Below are 18,758 nucleotides of genomic sequence, written 5' to 3' on the forward strand. Positions count from 1 at the left end.
GGTTTTTACTTTGGTGCCCTACTTTCTTTCTTTTTTTATTTATTTAAGAAAGGAGACATTAACAAAACCATAGAATAAGAGGGGTACAATTCCGCACAATTCCCATAACCCGATCTCCACATCCCACCCCCTCCCCTGATAGCCTTCCCATTCTCTATCTCTCTGGGAGTATCCAGGGTCGTTGTGGGTTGCAGAGGGTGGAAGGTCTGGCTTCTGTAATTGCTTCCCCGCTGAACATGGGCGTTGACTGGTCGATCCATACTCCCAGTCTGTCTCTCTCTTTCCCTAGTAGGGTGGGGCTCTGAGGAAGCGGCGCTCCAGTACACATTGATGGGGTCGTCTGTCCAGGGAAGTCTGGTCAGCATCCGGAACCTGGTGGCTGAAAAGAGAGTTAACATACAAAACCAAACAAATTGTTGAACAATCATGGACCTAAAGACTGTCATCTTTCTTTTTGATAGAGGGAGAGAGGGGAAGAGAGAGAGGGGATGAGGGAGGGATGAGGGAGGGAGGGGAGGAGGGAGAGAGAGACAGAGAGAGAGAGAGAGAGAGAGAGATAGATTGCTTCACTACTCATGAAGCTTCCTTATTGAATTAAGAACTGGGGTGGTGGCTTATTTGCTAGAGCACATGTTATCATGTGCTCTTTTCAAAACCATTTAAGATCTTAGTAAAAAAAAAAAATAGTAATCTGATTCTAACTTTTATTCCCAACTTTAGTTTCCCCTTTGTAGTTCTGTGTCATATTACTAAACATTTTCATCCATGCTTCTTTGCCTGCTACCCCCCATGTCTTTCCTTCCTTCCTCCCCCTCTCTCTTTCCTCCCTTCCTTCCTCCCTCCTTCCCTCCCTTCCTCCCTCCCTCCCTTCCTTCCTTCCTTCCTTCCTTCCTTCCTTCCTTCCTTCCATCCTTCCTACCTCTCTCCCTTCCCTCCTCCCTCCTTTCCTTCCTTCTTCCCTTCTTTCTTTCCTGATTTAATTTATGAGAGAGCTAGAAAGAGATAGATGATTGATAGGTAGATGGCTCAGAATCATTCAGTGCTGGAGATTGAACTCAGTACCTTGCAAATTCAGCACTCCACATATAGTGCCACCTCCAGGGCACCCCTCTGCATTCTCACAGTTTCTGTTCCTCAGAAAGGCCTCTTCAGCTTTAAACACAATATTTACTTCCAGAACCACTACATCTTACACATAGCTTTTGCAACTAGAAGTAATTTCTCATAAATGTCTTGCCTTCTTATCTAGCAGTGCCTTTATTACTCTATTATATTTATTTTATTCCAGATTTTATTCTTATATACAATTCATCTTCATCTCACTCATGATACCCATAATAGTGCTGCACACAGGAATTAATTGAATGAATGAATGGAAGAATAGGAAGTCAGTTGTTATGATTCAGTGCAGATAAACTTAATCAAGTATTTAAGATGTTTAGGTGACATACTAAGACTAATGGATATCAATGAATGACTTCTAATGGACCTTTCTAAACCTGTTGTGAGATTAGGGATCTTTGCTCTCCATTTTATCATTTTTTTCTTTTATTTTTTTCAGAAAAATTTTATTTAACTTGTTGGTTTTTAATTGTGCCCTCGATATTTCAGTGATCTCTGCACTATATTTTATGTGAGAATGTCAAATGTTAAGTATCAGGTGACACAAGTCATACACATACCTCCATGCACACATACTCTACCCAAGGATACTATGGTGATGAACTTTTCAACACAGTAGATATTAGTTTCATAGTTTTATGGATTCTTTGGCCTGATTAATGATTTATACCAGCTATTTTCTGCTGTCTGATAAATATAGCTAATAACTCTTATTTATTCATTAGAGTGAAAATGGAAAAGTGATGTGTGCTAGCAGATTGTAGCACTTGTTTTATTGATTTTAGAGGAAGAAACATAGTTAGTGTTAAAATATGCTATATGTTATAAAAGCTATGAAACATTTCAGATTTTTAACTTTTTTTTTTTTTTGTGAGAGAGAGCACAATGAGAGCACTACACAACTCTGGCATATTCCAAGCTGTGGACCAAATCTGGAATTTCATTCATGCAAGTTTCATGCCTTACCACTGAGCTATCTTCCCAACCCTAAAATATTTCAGATTTAGAATAGAACAATATAATTGAATTTTCAAGAATTGATTTGTTTTCTTTTTTGATGACTGTTTGGACTTTTAAGATGTATTAGTTTGGGATCCTGTTAAGAACCATGATATTAAAAACTATAGTATCTGTGTGTAGCTCTGCCTGTACACTGGCCTTGGAATTGTTCATATAGCAGAGAAATTTGCAGATTCTTTAAAAAGAGAAGATACAGTTAGAAAATGTTTATTTTCTAGTTAGAATCGGTTCTTCATCCTCTTGAGCTTTGTTTTATTAATAGCTCTTCAAATTGGTCTTAGAATTGGTTTAATGTCAACTTTTTTCTGTTTACAAAGGGGAAAGCTCATTTATTTTTCATGCTTCCTTGTCATGTTGTTCCTTTTCTTCTGAGAAAAGTCCACCAACCTATTTAGATAGGAGAGTTTAGGCTATTTATAAAGCTGGGCAGGTTAATTGAAATTGACAGCCAGGTTATGTCCTTCTTGGTGAATGACGCACATGGAGTTTAGATGATGTTGGCATGCTGATTTCACTTATAGTCAGGAATCAGCTGGAGGAATTTGTGTGCTTTGAGTTTTACTGTTGACGTAGGTACGGGGCACAGATATGTTTTAGGAAACATCTTATTTACATATAAATGAAGGAAGATTAAAAAAAAAGGATGTTTAAATTGCTTGTCCTTAAATTCCAGCTGGTATAAGGATGATAAAAATCCTTTGGCTTTCTGGAAAAACAGCTTTGGTTGTATTCAAGCACAATTGAAATCATTGAAATCATTACAAGTTTAGTCAGAAATACTTTATGTATTCATTATTTTGAATCCTTTTTCAGCATCAGTTATGAGTTCATTTACATGGAAAATTATATTTTTGGTGTGCTTTTCTCTAAATTCAAACTTTAATCTTTTTTAGATGGCTCCATTTAAGAAATAAAATGTTCAAACACATCAGTGTTGTCAATTTGATTTTAATAAAAAAGTAGAAGTGCCAAAAACTTTGTCTACTTTTTCATATGACAAAACTTTTTTTCTTCAAAGAGTAAATTTCCACTTGACTAAAATAGGTAGTTTTTTGGTCCTTATATTTACTAGTGACTTAATAGTGATTTACAAGTTTATGAGATAATAGGGATATAATTCTACACCACTCTCACTACCAAAGTTCTGTGCCCTCCACCCCTCAAGCTGTAACCACCATAGTTTTTTCAGCTTTACAGATATGGTTTGACTGTCATGTGTGTATATATATTTATAATGTTTTATTTTTTACTAGTGACTTCATATTGATTTACAAGATTATAAGGGGTATAATTATAATAGGGGTGTGATTCCATACAGATGCCACTGGATGGGGAAGATAGCATAATGGTTATGCAAAAGACTTTCATGCCTAAGGCTCTAAGGTCTCAGGTTCAATTCCTTGTACTACCATAAACCAGAACTGAGCAGTGCTGTGGGAAGTTAAACAAACAAACAAGGGTGGGTGGTGGGAGGAGGATTCAGGTCCTGGAACATGATGGCAGAGGACTTAGTGGGGGTTGAATTGCTATGTGGAGAACTGGGAAATGTTATACATGTACAAACTATTGTATTTACTATCAACTGTTATGTGAAGTAAGGAGAGGAAGGTGTTTAGGCCTAAGTAATAAATATATGATTAGAAAATTTATGATGCCTTCTTTAGGATTTCTTCTACTGGAATGTTAGGCTTATTAGGTCTAAATTTAATGTTAGAGAGCTACTAATTTGAGGTATATAACTGACCCTTGCTTGTGCATCTGTGTACACATGTACCTAGTATCCTAGACCCTAGCCTGTAGATAGTTTCTGTAACTGTTAGAAAACATGCCATCTGAAATGGAACTAGGTAGTCCATGTGTTAAGAAAGATCTCACCAGATTGAAGGAGTTGGAAGGTTGACATTTTAGGCTTGGCATCTCTGGAGACAATCCACAGGCAATCTCTCCCTCTCTTGCCTGACTCCAGTGGTGAGGACTTCTAGGACTATGTTGAATAGAAGTGGTAAGAGTGGATATCTACAATGAATTAGAACCAACTGACCCACATTTCTAAACAAGGCATTGGAGGGTTTTGGGTTCCATTAATTTTAATTATTGGACAGCATGCTCTCCAAGCCTCTGCAGAAACTTAGCAGCAATTATAGTAGCATTTCTTTCTTAATCCAGAAATTGCCTTTGATTGTCAATTTTCGTTCTGCTTATGGGTCTGGTTCTTGAAGAAGGTTAGCAGTAACAAGAACTCCTGTGTATAGCATCTTTCTTTCAGCCCAGTGGTAAACCTTGGGATCTTTGGATGAAGGTCTAAGCCTCCTGCTGTATCTGCTTATGATCTCGCCAATGAGTAACATAGTCATACTTTAGTGTTGCTTGTCATAACCTCAGCACTGACCTTCTCTCTATACCCCATCCATCACACTGCATGGAGAGATGGTTTATTGTGGAGTTCAAGGTACTATAGACATCTGACTAGGTAAGAGGCAAGTTAAAGATGAATGGGGGTAAACGCAGGTGGCGCAAAGCTCAAAGACTGGCAGAAGAATCCTGGTTCGAGCCCCCAGCTCCTCACCTGCAGGTATATAAAACATGGTTTTATTAACTATGTAAGTTGACTTATGCTCAAATGATATTTCATTTTTCCTTTGTAGTTTTTAGTGTCCAGTTACACACAGTACTTTGTATATATGAACAATAAAATATGTAAATATTTGATTATATAAGGCAATGGTATAAAATTATACTTTTAACTGGGTCACAATAGGGGCTTGTGGTGTCAAGAAGGGGTGTTCTGAGAGGACTTGACAAAAATAATTCCTCATCATATCCATTTAATAAAATTTGGTAGAAGGTGTACTTCAGATATTTTATTCTTTTACTATAGCCTTCATTTACTTTACCTCTTGGGATATAACTCAGTCATTAAAGAGTTATTTAACTTGTGAGAAAGTGATCACTTTGCTCATCTTAAAATAATTTTTTTGCTATTCTATTTCTTTTCTAGTCTCTGATCTGACTTTTTTTTTTTTTGGCAACAAAGAAGTTTCACCTTTTTTCATCCTTTCAGTACTCAGATCATTTTCACTTTACCCTTTGATTTTCTTTACAAGTAACTAAAATGTGAAAAATATGTAAAATTTGCCTAACTTTAAGAGTATAGTAAGTGGGAAATATTGACTGTAACAGAATATTGTCTTGATTAATTTTCTCATAATAAAGATCATTTGTGGCCTCAGTTGGAGATACTCAGTTGAATCTGAATTGACAGGGAGACTTACTGAAATCCATTCATGTATATTTTACTGTTTCCCTTCTGCACCATACTATTCTCCATAGAAACAGTGTGTAAACAACTTGTACTGTACTGGCAGTAATATTTTAATTTCATACACACATTTGGAGAATATTACTTCTAGATTTGAACACATTTTTGTGGAGTAACAGTGCTGTTTTACTATTCAGTTAATTAATTCAAAATCTGAAATACTCTTTAAAAATCTTCTTAGTTGTTTTCCTGACCATTATTTTTAATCACTATTTTCATTTAAAGGTACTTTGTGTTTTACTTCATGTTGTAACTAGGTCACATACCATAAAGACTTGAACCAGCTATCTTATTTGCTTTGGCATTTTGGAGAAATACTTGAAGGAATTTTAGGATGTTGTTCTTAAGGAATTACTATGTTCAGATTAAATGCCCAGAACGATTTTTCATCTGTAGCTGTGGTGCCAGAAAATTAAGGTCTAATTTAATATATCTTAACATTTATGAGCCTAGCAGTTTACAGCAGCCAATTTAGTGAAGATATTTCTAGAGTGGAGCAAATCTTGATTAGGGTATCAAAGTTTCCAGACACTGGCTGTTGACTTTGGGCAACTTACTTATACCAAGACTGACTCAGTTTTCTTATTTGAGGAATGTGGGACTGGTGGGAAGCTCTTCAGTAATGCTAGGACTTGGTCATTCTGTAATTTTTTTTTTTTTGGTCCTTGCTGTTTTTTTTTCATAACCAACTATAATTTTACATGATCAGGATGTTAATTCTTTACCTGATTTTCCTTTTTACTTAAATCACATATTTTCACCTCCTGTGGAACTCTTTATAGATATAACTTTGATTTTCTTTTAAAAAAGGATTTATTATATGTGAAGAAAGGGGAAGAGAGAAGCCAGGGCACTGATCTGCTCTGACATGTGTGGCATGTGGCATCCAGGTTTGAACTTGGGGCCCTATGCATGTAAATCTTGTATACTGTCTGCTGAGTCATAGTCCTTATTACTGTATTTCTTTCTTTGCCCCACAATATATAAATTAGTTGCATCACTGTAAGAAAGCTCTTTAATTTAGAAATCTTCATTTAAATGATAAATTAGTTTATTCTACGATAATGTTTGTTCCGGTTAATTATGAGAAGTATTTTGCATGTTAGGCTATCTTTTGATTTTTATTTCTTTGTTTTTAAAAACAGGGAAATTGAGAGAGGAAGGGAAAATAAAGAGAAGCTTCCCTCCTTGCAGGTGAGGATTGGAAGCTTGAACTATTGATTATTGAAAGATGAGTCAGGTAAGGGTCAGGGAGAAAGCATAATAGTTATATAAAAGATGATCATGCCTGAGGCTCCTAGGTTCTGGGTTCAATCTATAGCACCACCATAGGCTAGAAATGAGCAGTGAGTGCCCTGGCCTCTCGCTCCCCCCTCTCATTAACATATAATAAAATAAAATATTAAAAACGATAAATAAGGTTTAGGTTTGTGCTCTCAGAAGAGCTTATAAATTTTTAATTTAGTCATTAAATCTGGGAACTGATGTGAACTTTAAATCTGTGTGCATTGCTGAAACTGCACTTAGAATTGAAGATTCATTAATTACAGAGGGACATTAGTATTACCAAGCATATACATTTGCTCCTAGTTTATTTTTATCTTTCTTAATTTTTCTATTACTCCTTGTAATGGCCCAAATATTTTTTTCCAGGAGTAGTCAGAGTAATTGGGGGTAAATGGGATAGTATAAGACTCATAAATTAGCTGGTCATTGTTGCTTGAAGGCTACAATTTGGAAAACGTAAGATTTTTGGTAAAGATTTTGGTAAAGATTTTGGTAAAGACAGTCTTCCTAAATATAGACACCTTGGAACTTTGCATCTTAACTGTAACTACAGTTCTGTTTTCAGGTGAAAGCAGGATGGGGGGAGGAGAGAGAGAGAGAGAGAGAGAGAGAGAGAGAGATTGACAAGTAATGGGTTCCCAAAAGATAGTCTTGGCCAACTCTGTAGAATTGTGTATCATAAATGATCATTTTGTCACCAGTTGGACCATTATAGTCTCAACTTCTTCTTCTTCTAGCGTTTGCCATAGTCTCAACTGATATATCATACCAATGACCATTAAACCTGGCCTTGAGCTTGGAAGGCCAGTACAGTTGTGAGAAACCTGGTTGTGATGTTAATATATGATTGTTTAATTGTGACTAAGGTAAATGCTTGATTTATGATGCATGATCCTATTGTGTTGGCCAAGGCCTTCTTTTGTGGCTACATTGATGTGCGATATTCCTTATTACTTTCCATTCACTTATTAATTATTTACTTTAGTGGCTGTGTGTCTTGGATACTCAGGATAGTTGTATTTTCTTGAGACCTACTGAGATCAATTAACATCTGCTAATAATTTTTTTGTATTCTTTAAAATTTTGTTTTACTTAAATTCTTTTTTGTCATTTTATTTGGGAACTAATTGCTTACAAGACAATTGTTGACACATGGGTACCATTTCTTATCTTCCCATGATAGTGTCTATATACCACTACCATATTGCAAATGCAAGTCTCTTTTATTTATTTATTTATTTATTTATTTATTTATTTATTTAAGCAAGGAGACTTTAACAAAATCATAGGATGGGGGGGGTACAATGCCACACAATTCTCACCACCCAATCTCCATATCCCATCCCCTCCCCAATAGCTTTCCCATTCTCTATCCCTCTGGGACCATGGACCCAGGGTCATTGTGGGTTGTAGAAGGTGGGAGGTCTGGCTTCTGTAATTGCTTCTCCGCTGAACATGGGCATTGACTGGTCGATCCATACTCCCAGTCTGCCTCTCTCTTTTCCTAGTAGGGTGAGTCTCTGGGGAAGCTGAGTTCCAGGACGCATTGGTGGGGTCTTCAGTCCAGGGAAGCCTGGCCGGCATCCTGATGGCATCTGGAACCTGGTGGCTGAAAAGAGAGTTAACATACAAAGTCAAACAAATTGTTGAAGAATCATGGGCCCAAAGGTTGGAATAGTAGAGATGAAGTGTTGGGGGGTACTCACTGCAAACTCTAGTGTACTTCGGCTTTCAGGTATATATTTGCCCTAGTTTATGGATACGTGTGAACATATGCTCTATCTCCTGGAACCTGGTCTATATCTAGGTTTTGGGACTTTGTTAGGAAATGAATCACCTGGGATGGAATTAGAGAATACTATGAAAGGAAAGGTCTGACCCGAGTAATGAAGCTGAAGGATTGTCGTTCCACACCTGAAGTTTCTGGACACCGTCTGAGCTGAAGCATGCTGGGGTGGCACTCGTTGCGTTGATTAGGTTGCGATCAGCGGATGCAATATTATTTGATTAGAATTGGGAGAAGCATACGGGAAAGTGGGCTCTACTCTAGGGTCCCAGGACTGGGGGAAGTTTAGACTCTATAGGGGAAATGTGAGGTTCCTGCTGTCTTAGGGTTCAAGAGGACAATGGATAGTTACTGTTATCATCACATTATTTGATAAGTGGGTTAACTTTGAAAAGTCTCTTTGTTAGACATACAATTTTCCCCCTCATATTAATTAAATAATGATTTATATGACTACAATTTAATAGGTGTGTACATAAACACCATTCCCATCACCAAAAGATTGTGTCCCACCCCCCCCCACCCCCCCCCCCACCCCCCGCCGGCCCAGGAAGCCCAGTGTACTTTTAAGTACACTGGATACCTGACATCCTCATCTATCCTCTCCCTCCTCGCCCATATCCTCCAGGGCCTGAGATTTGGATTTGCTGCAATACACCCCATTAACACTCCTAGACATGTTTCAATTTAGAGGGTAAATTATGATGGCCATCCTACCTCGTTAAACATTATTGTTTGCATATTCTCTAAATGCCTTTAGGTCTGCTTATCTAATGAATGGAATATTCTATTAAAGTTTTAAGAGGTGGAAGTTATCTTTTAGTTATAAAAATATACAACCCTACAGCAAATACTTTTTATCTTTATCAAATTCTTCATCAGCCCACTTTAAAATGTGAAATCATACCAGAAAATCTGTCACTGAAATTACTGGGATTTATTAATTCTCCTCTGTTAAAGTTATACTTATAATGGCATTTGTTGCCTTTGCTTTGTGGCTTAGTCATAAATGTTTATATTCTTATTTATCTTTTAACTTAGGGAATGTGGAAGTCAAGCTGTTTTCCTAATGGGATTTTTTTTTTTCTTTTTCTTTCTTCTGCAAGGATATCTGAGCTATTCCAATTTATGTTCCAAGGAAAGACAAGCTGGTAGATTATAATAACCTGAAAGGCTACTTTATTCAGAAGAAAAGCACTTTCTAAAAACTTTATTAGGGATTTAATGAGTTCAGTACAGTTGTTTACACATGGATATAAGTTTTCATAAGTATCTGCAAAGCAATTTTACCCCCAATTTGGTCTTTCTCCATCATCATGCCTCAGGACTTCAAAATCACCCCATCCCCTGCCCTTCCTCTCTTTTCCCAGAGTCCTTGCTTTGGTGCAGTGCACAGCACCCAGTCCAAGTTTCACTCTGAGTTTTGGAAGAAGAACTTACTTTTTTAAAACACAATTTATAGGGGCAGTGGTGCTCGTAGTTGAGCACATATGTTACCGTTGGCAAAGGCCTGGGTTCAAGCCTACAGGCCCCACTTGCTGGGGAGAAATTTCACAAGCAGTGCTGCAAGGTATCTCTCTGTCTTTCTCCCACAACTCTCTCAATTTCTCTCTGTCTTATCAAATAAAAAATAAATTTTAAAACATTTTAAATAAAATAGTATTTTTATTTATTTGTTTATTTTGCATAGAGACAGAAATTTAAAGGGAGGGGAGACTGTGAGGATGAGAGAAAGATACCTGTAGCTTTATTTCACTGCTTATGAAGATTTCTCCTTGCAGGTGGGGACTGGGGGCATTTAGTGGGTCTCACACACTGTAATGTACATACTCTACTAGGTGTACCACTACCCAGTCTTAGAAAAATCAATTTAAAATTAGTTATGGGTCTTTACATATGTATAGGGACTAAGGAGATGAAGATACCCTTATTTTCATAATCTATCAACAATTAATTATCACCTTAAACCATGATGGCATCATTTTTTCATTAGTGATTTAACATTGATTTATAAAATTACAAAATTAACAGGGGTACAACTCTGCACTTTTCTGACCACCAGAGTTCTGGATCCCCTGTCCCACCTCTACTATAAGCTACAGCAGTTCTCTCAAGGTTGTAAATATTCCTACAACCATTTGTCTGTATTTACATATATTTGGCCTTTTTTTTTGGGGGGGTGTCCCATATTCTCTTTCTTTCCAAGTTACACATACACCTATTAGTACATCCAAATGCCCCTCCCTTTCCCTCCTCTCTCTCCAGTTCTTGATGGAGTTGGAGTTCACAGCTCTTTGTTCATACCCACTGGGGGTATGGATCAAAATAGTTTTTCTAGTGCAGAAGGTGGTAGTTCTGGCTTCTATAGTTGCTTCTCCACTGGACACGGGTGTTGGCAGGTTGAGCCATACCTCCAGTCTGTGTCTGTCTTTTTCTAGTGGAGCAGGGCTCTGAAGTGATGAGGTTCCGGAGTACTTCTTGATATTTCTTCTGATTCCTTACTGCTTCTGATTCCTTACTGCTGCTGCCCTCAACCAAATCAGTGCTACTAGTGTTGCCATGCCATGTTATTCTGCTACTTAATTCTCTGCACTGTTGCCAGAGATACCGAGCTTGAGATGCCAACTTCCCAAATCCTCAAATCTGGTGAGACCTTTCCTAACAAGTGGGATCACCTAGTTCCACTTCCAATGGTACATCATCTAACAGAGGTACAGAGACTAGATACAGGCTAGGGTTTAGGGTACTGGGTACAGGTGTACATGTATCCATAAGCAAGGCGCAATTATATAATTCAAAGTAAAAGTGATTAATAGACCCCTGTGGTAATCCATAAACCTAAAAAGCCTAGAATTCTAGTAGAAGTGCCTAAGAAGGCCTCATTATTCTCTAATGGATCAGACTTAGACCAAGTTAGCTTGGCAGTCTAGCAGATAGGCCCACAGAAGACAGATCCCCCAAAAGCTAATTCTGGTTGGGTTCAACAAATGACACTAAATGCTGAAACAACTAGGAGAAAGTCTAAGGTCATTAGGTAAAGAGAATACTACAGAAGTGGGTAAGGGCAAGAAACGGGCTTGCTTAATAATGGCCCTTTTGGTCAATATCACACCACCTCATCATCTGGAGCCCTAGTCAGGGAATCCTTGGATTACCACACAAACATGATGGTCCTAGACTTCTGATGGACCCATCTCTCCACCACCACTGATCACTTTCATTAGGAACACCATCATAAGGCTTCTTCCCAGCACCTTGCCCTCATCATAAAGCAGCAATGACAGGGACTACCCCAGTCTCCAAGGGAGGTTGGGTCATCCTGCCCTGCCACTTGAGGAAGACTGGTCCTGAAATGAGTGCAACCAATGAGTGTTCGTTCCCAGCTGTGACCGTGAGCTGCGAGAGCATACCAACAGGGACTGAAAGATCATACAGGCTCTGGTGCTCAATGTAGATAATATGTGGGCCCTGGGTTAGGTGGATGGAGCTAAATGGTTAATTTTATCCACATAATATTTTCAAGCCTCAGGCATGAAAATTCTTTTGCATAGTCTTTGTGCTGTCTCCCCAGCCAAAGAAATCTGGTTTTTATTATGTAATTTTTCCTTTCAAAAAAGCACTAATTGAGCACTTTCAATTTACCGGATAAATGCTAAGCTTGGGTCCTTCTATATGGTAATATGTACAGGAAACTCGGAGTGTGACTTGGCCTCTTGATCTCTTCTTTAGAGATTTAGTCCCTCAATTTCCAGCAGCTAGCAGCCTCAGACTGTGTTCTTTAACACCTTAAGTTGTTTAGTCATATATGATTCATATAACATCACATGAGATTATATGATTTTCTAATTTTGTTTGAAAAAGATTTGTTTAGTAGAAAAAGCTTGTATTCTTAACCGTTGGGTGTCATAACTTGTCTTTTTTTTTTTTTTTGTATGTATATGTATTTTTTTTTTCCTCCAGAATTATCACTGAGGCTCAGTGCCTGCACTATGAATCCACTGCTCCTGGAAGTCATTTTTCCCATTTTGTTGCCCTTGTCGTTGTTGTTATTGTTTCCATTGTTGTTGTTGTTGGATAGGGCCAAAAGAAATTGAGAGAGGAGGGGAAGATAGAGAGGGAGAAAGATAAGACACCTGCAGACCTGCTTCACTGCTTGTGAAGTGACCCCCCCCCCCCCCCCCCCCCGCAGGTGTGGAGCCCTAGACTCGAACCAGGATCATTACCTTGGTCCTTGAGCATTGTACTATGTGTGCTTAACCTGTTGTGCTACTACCCAGCCCCTCATTTTTTTTTTTTTTGTATTTTTTGTTATTTATTTATACATAGTTTCTGTTGGGGCCTGATTCTTTTTTCTTTGTTGGAGGATTAATGTTTAAAGTCAATAGTCAATACAATAGTTTGTACATGCATAGCATTTCCCAGTTTTCCACATAACAATACAACTCCCACTAGGTCCTCTGCCATCATGTTCTAGGATCTGAACCCCCCACCCCTGAGTCTTTCTTTTACTTTGGGGGAATACACCAACTCCAGTTCAAGTTCTGCTTAGTGTTTTCTCTTCTAATCTTGTGTTTCAGCTTCTACCTGAGTGAGATCATCTCATATCTAACCTTCTGTTTCTGATTTAACTCACTTAACATGATTTCTTCAAGCTCCATCCAAGATGGGCTGAAAATGGTAAATTCACCATTTTTAATAGCTGAGTAGTATTCCATTGTATATATAGACCACAACTTGCTCAGCCACTCATCTGTTGTTGGACACCTACCTGGGTTGCTTCCAGGTTTTGGCTATTACAAATTGTGCTGCTAAGAACATAGGTATACACAAATCTCTTTGGATGGGTGTGTTGAGTTCCTTAGGATATATCCCCAGGAGAGGAATTGCAGGATCAGAGGGTAGGTCCATTTCTATCCTTCTGAGAGTTCTCCAGACTGTTCTCCACAGGGTTTGGGCCAATTTACTACAACCCCACCAGCATTGCAGGAGGGTTCCTTTGATCCCACAACCTCTCCAGCATTTGTTGCTGCTACCTTTTCTGGTGTATGACATTCTCACAGAAAAGAAGTGATATCTCATTGTTGTCTTTATTTGCATTTCTCTGACAATCAATGACTTGGTGCATTTTTTCATATGTTTGTCAGCCTTTTGGATCTCTTCTTTGGTGAATATTCTGTTCATATCCTCTCCCCATTTTTGGATAGGGTCATTTGTTTTTTTGTTGAGTTTGGCAAGCTCTTTATATATTTTGGTTATTAAACTCTTGTCTGATGTATGGCATGTAAAGATCTTCTCCCATTCTGTGAGGGGTCTCTCTGTTTGGGTAGTGGTTTCTTTTGCTGTGCAGAAGCTTTTTAACTTGATGTAGTCCCATTGCTTTATTCTTGCCTTAGTGTTCTTCGTAATTGGATTCGTTTTATTGAATATGTCTTTAAAATTTATGTGGAAAAGAGTTCTGCCAGTATTTTCCTCTAAGTTACTCATAGTTTCTGATATATCATCCAAGTCCTTGATCTATGTGGAATTTACTTTTGTGTTTGGTGAAATATAGTGGTTCAGTTCATTCTTTTGCTCGTTTCAACCAATTTTTTTTTTTCAGCACCATTTGTTGAAGAGACTCTCCTTACTCCACTTAATGTCTGAGCACCTTTATCAAATATTAGATGTCCATAGGTGTGGGCATAACTTGTCTTTTATCAGTCATTTTTGAAAAAAAAGATTGTGTATGTGTGTGTGTGTGTGTGTGTGTGAGAGAGAGAGAGAGAGAGAGAGAGCGAGAAAGGGAGAATGAAAGGGCCAGAGCATCACTCTGTTATATGTAGTTCTGGGGATCGAACTTGGGATGTCATGCTATAGAGTCCAGTGTTTCTGAAAGTCACTGTATCACTTTCTGCGTGAACATTGGGCCATTTATTAATTGTGTTCCATATGTTTATGGTTTTACTTTTATGTATTGGTATGATTTTTTTGTCACATACTGAGTCTGATACGTTAGCATTTCCTAGTATATTGGAAACTTATCCATTGCATCTTTTAATCTTTGTTAATTTTAAGTATTTATTTGGACAGCATATTCGATGAATATAAATTTAGAATTATGTCCCTCTTGTGCACTGAACTGTTTTACCAATATGAATTTTCCATTTCTGATAATGCCTTTTATCTTAAAGTCTTCTATGCCGATTATTAATGTAATGACTTTCAACTTTCATTGAGTTATATTTCTCTCTTTTTTTTCTTACAACTTTTGTTATTTTTCTTGTTTGAGAGATTCCTTTTAAATAGTTAGGTTTTGCCTTCTACTATGTATGATAATTGGAACACTTAGATTACTTACAGTTAATCAGTATCTTCACTTTTAAGCCAAGCACCATACTATTTGCTTTCTGTTTTCTTCACCTGTCTTATGTTTTTTTTCTCCATTTCACCATTGTTCACTTACTGAATTTGTTGTTGTACTGAGCATTGTATTACTCTTATTTGCCATATAAAATTGACTCCCTTCTCTTTCTTTCTTTCTTTCTTTCTTTCTTTCTTTCTTTCTTTCTTTCTTTCATGTCTCAGGAAAGGATAGAGTCTTTAATACCCCATTATGTGAACAAGGGATTGTTGGATTTGGAATTGGAATTGCAGTCACTGGTGCAACTGCCATTGCAGAAATTCAGTTTGCAGATTATATTTTCCCTGCATTTGACCAGGTAAGAAGATTACATTTTATGATAACTGAACATTTTATGCATTGTAAATGTGTGTGATTATTAACCAGGTCCACCACCACCCTGAACATTTTTTAAAAAAATTTTTAATATTTATTTTCCCTTTTGTTGCCCTTGTTTTTTATTGTTGCTGTAGTTATTGATGTCATCATTGTTGGATAGGACAGAGAGAAATGGAGAGAGGAGGGGAAGACACAGAGGGGAAGAGAAAGACAGACGTCTGCAGACCTGCTTCACTGCTTGTGAAGTGACTCCCCTGCAGGTAGGGAGCCGGGGCTCAAACTGGGATCATTACACTGGTCCTTGTGCTTCGCACCATGTGCGCTTAACCCGCTGCACTACCGCCCGACTCCTCATCCTGAACATTTACATTTAGGTTTACAGCATATTGACTGTTGTCCACCCCCAGGTCCCATCTTTACGAACTTTTGTTAACCGTAACTGTCTTGCTGTGGACACATATTCAGATAGCTAAGAAAAAGGTTTAAGAAAATGGATGTGAATGAAGGATCCATGTGACATGCCTCTTCTCTTCCTCCCTCTTAGATTGTTAATGAAGCTGCTAAGTATCGCTATCGTTCTGGGGATCTTTTTAATTGTGGAAGCCTCACCATCAGGTCGCCTTGGGGCTGTGTTGGCCATGGGGCTCTCTATCACTCTCAGAGTCCAGAAGCTTTTTTTGCCCACTGCCCTGGAATCAAGGTATCTTCCCTCACTTACGTATTTTATTTGCTTGCTTTCTGCTTGATGTTTCTGTTTTGGTTCATTCTCTCCATATCAATTAATATGTGTATCTAGAAGAATAGTAGTTGTTTTTGAGAAGGAGAGTTTAATATTTCTCTCTTTAAAAATTAAAAAAAAATTTATTTATTCCCTTTTGTTGCCCTTGTTGTAGTTACTATTGTTCTTGTTATTGATGTCGTTGTTGTTGAATAGGACAGAGAGAAATGGAGAGAGGAGGGGAAGACAGAGAGGGGGACAGAAAGACAGACACCTACAGACCTGCTTCACTGCTTGTGAAGCGACTCCCCTGCAAGTGGGGAGCTGGGGGCTTGAACCGGGATCTTTAGGCCGGTCCCTGTGCTTTGCGCCACTTGGGCTTAACCCGCTGCACTACCACCCGACTCCCTCTTTAAAATTTTTTTCCCTATCTTTATTTATTTGGTAGAGACAATCAGAAATCAAGAGGGAAGGGGGGAGATAGAGAGGAATAGAGACAGACACCTGCAGCACTGCTTCACCACTCACAAAACTTTCCCCCTGCAGGTAGAGACCAGGCTCTGACCTGGATCCTTGTGCATAGTAACACGTGCACTCAACCAAGTTTACCGCCACCTGGCCCCCGAGTTTAATATTTTTTGAAGATCAAATTTCTCACACCAGGTTTATAGACTGCCATTCTTGAAGCAGCTCTGGTTGCTCTTGGCATTAATTTCATAAACTTTAAAAACTAAGACTAAGGATGAGAATGTAGTTGACTTATCTCCCTTTTTCTAAGCTCTGTTTCTTCCTCACAGGTCTTACTTAATTCACTTCTATGTTAATTTCAATACATCTAGGATTTAGGTAATGTTATATTAGCGCCATAAAGATGTGATGTTTGAGGGGGCTGGGTGTTGGTGTACATGGTTAAGCACACCTAGTACAAAGGGCAAGACATGCCCAAGGACCTGGGTTCAAGCCCTGCTACTCCCCACCTACAGGAGTGGGGGTGGTCGTGGTGGATGCTTCACAATCTGGTCTATATTTCATTCTCCCTGTCTATCTGTCCCATCCCACTCAATTTCTCTCCCTAGAAAATGAGAAAAAATGACTGCCAGGAGGAGTGGATTCGTAGTGCTGCAGTGAGCCCCAGTGATAACCCTGGAGGGGTAAAAAAAAAAAAGTGATGTTTGCTCTTGGTTAATTTCTTATTCTTACCCACCAAGGTTATTGTTGGGGCTCAGTGCCTGCATGATTAATACACTGTTCCCAGTAATTTTTTCTTTCATTTATTTTTAAAATTAATTTTTAATATTTATTTATTTATTCCCTTTTGTTGCCCTTGTTTTATTGTTGTAGTTATTAATGACGTCGTTGTTGGATAGGACAGAGAGAAATGGAGAGAGGAGGGGAAGACAGAGAGGGGGAGAGAAAGACAGACACCTGCAGACCTGCTTCACTGCTTGTGAAGCAACTCCTCTGTAGGTGGAGAGCCAGGGGCTTGAACCGGGATCCTTATGCTGGTCCTTGTGCCACCTGTGCTTAACCAGTTGTGCTACCACCCGAATCTCCTCTTACTTTTATAGAGAGAAATTGAGAGGGGTGGGGAAGAGATAAAGAGAGATACCTGCAGCACCACCTTACCACTCTTGAAGCTCCCTCCCTTTGTAGGTGGAGACTAGGGGAGGCTTGAATCCATTTCTTGTGCATGGTAATGTGTATGCTCAACTGGGTGTACCAGCGCCAGACCCGTATTCCTTATTTTTAAATGGAGAAAGAGACTACTTAACCCAGGTGTGTTTTCTAGTCTTAAGATTAGGGAGAATTTCCTTAATTAATTTTGAAGCATCTCTCTTTTATAGTCTTCAACAATTATCTTAAATTTTTTTAAAATATTTATTTTATTTATTTATTCCCTTTTGTTGTCCTTGTTTTATTGTTGTAGTTATTATTGTTGTTGTCGTTGTTGGATAGGACAGAGAGAAATGGAGAGAGGAGGGGAAGACAGAGAGGAGGAGAGAAAGATAGACACCTGCAGACATACTTCACCGCCTGTGAAGCGACTCCCCTGCAGGTGGGGAGCCGGGGTTCGAACCGGGATCCTTATGCCGGTCCTTGTGCTTTGCGCCACCTGCGCTTAACCCGCTGCGCTACAGCCCGACTCCCTATCTTAAATTTTTTTTTCAGTTGCTTAATTCTTTTGATTAAAGCATAGTTTGTGTATTAGAAGACTTAATTTCTTAAAATTTCTGCTTGTATTTATTGAAGAGCCTTAAAAAAAATCATGACGTAAGGTCAGATATAGCCAACTAGTCTCTATACTGAATTGCTTGTGAACATATATGTGTTTATACCTGCCTTTTTTCTTCCAAAGTCAGAAAACTTTTTTAGTTGATTAGGTGTAACATAATTTTACTGTATAAATTAGAAGTGATAGCTTGGTACAGAAGCCGTGATTGAAACAACGGCAGTTTTTGTGCTTGAGTTAAATATTGATAAACATTTAGTGTTTTTGATGATACTCTTTTTAAATTTTTTAAAAAAGATTAATTTATTTCATTTGAGATATGAGAGTTTTTATATGAGAGGAGAGAGGGAGAGGGAGAGAGGGAGAGAAAGAGAGAGGGAGTGAGAGAGAGAAAGAGAGAGAGAGGAGAGAGAGAGAGAGAGAGAGAGAGAGAGATTGAGAGATTGAGAGAGCAAAAAGTCCAAGCTCCATTCTAGTATAAAGAGATGAAGCCAAAAATCCCCTGGCATGTAAATTCTGCACTACCTTGTTGACCTTTCCCCCCAATCTACTCTATAG

At 38.4% G+C, this 18,758-nt stretch overlaps 1 protein-coding gene across 2 annotated transcripts in view; it reads left to right on the forward strand.

Annotated features, from left to right (window-relative positions):
• BCKDHB (branched chain keto acid dehydrogenase E1 subunit beta) overlaps positions 1-18,758 on the forward strand; it is a 249,587-nt gene that overhangs the window by 49,650 nt on the left and 181,179 nt on the right. For both annotated transcript variants that reach the window (XM_007536686.3, XM_060205427.1), the window contains exons 4-5: positions 15,099-15,232; positions 15,797-15,952. In XM_007536686.3, the coding sequence (XP_007536748.1) occupies positions 15,099-15,232; positions 15,797-15,952 (290 nt within the window). The remainder of the gene's footprint in view (positions 1-15,098; positions 15,233-15,796; positions 15,953-18,758) is intronic.

This window comes from Erinaceus europaeus, chromosome 13 (genome assembly GCF_950295315.1).
Source record: "Erinaceus europaeus chromosome 13, mEriEur2.1, whole genome shotgun sequence".
NCBI lineage: Eukaryota > Metazoa > Chordata > Mammalia > Eulipotyphla > Erinaceidae > Erinaceus > Erinaceus europaeus.